The 321-nt window shown below is 68.2% G+C and overlaps 1 protein-coding gene across 1 annotated transcript in view; it reads left to right on the top strand.

Moving 5' to 3' along the window:
• The window catches only part of Kiaa1147 (KIAA1147 ortholog), a 29624-nt gene that overhangs the window by 2297 nt on the left and 27006 nt on the right, over window positions 1–321 (top strand). The window contains exon 2 of the mRNA XM_013021564.1: window positions 88–222. Coding sequence (XP_012877018.1) covers window positions 88–222 — 135 coding nt within the window. The remainder of the gene's footprint in view (window positions 1–87; window positions 223–321) is intronic.

Below are 321 nucleotides of genomic sequence, written 5' to 3'. Positions count from 1 at the left end.
ACTACTACATTTGAAGCAGAGTTATCTTACAGTGTCCAGGGGAGATTCCTATGCTGTGTGTTTTATTGGTGTGACTTGGAGGGTGAGGGAGATGGCGGGGCCGCGAGCCCGCGGAGCCCGCTCCCCGCGAGGTGCTGCTGCAGCCCGGGCGCCTGGAGCTGGGCGACGTGGAGGAGGACCAGGTGGTGGCCGTGTTTGTGGTCACCTTCGATCCCCGCTCGGGTGAGGACCGCTGCGGGGCCGAGGGTGCGGGGAGCGGGTTGGGCGCCCTCCCCCCTCCCCCGGAGACGGGAGGGGGGGACCTGGGAAAGCGGGGGGGGG

The sequence above is a fragment of the Dipodomys ordii genome, unplaced genomic scaffold (genome assembly GCF_000151885.1).
Source record: "Dipodomys ordii isolate 6190 unplaced genomic scaffold, Dord_2.0 Scaffold56, whole genome shotgun sequence".
Taxonomy (NCBI): Eukaryota; Metazoa; Chordata; class Mammalia; order Rodentia; family Heteromyidae; genus Dipodomys; species Dipodomys ordii.
Note: the sequence above shows the minus strand (reverse complement) of the source record. Positions and strands in the feature narration are given on the sequence as shown.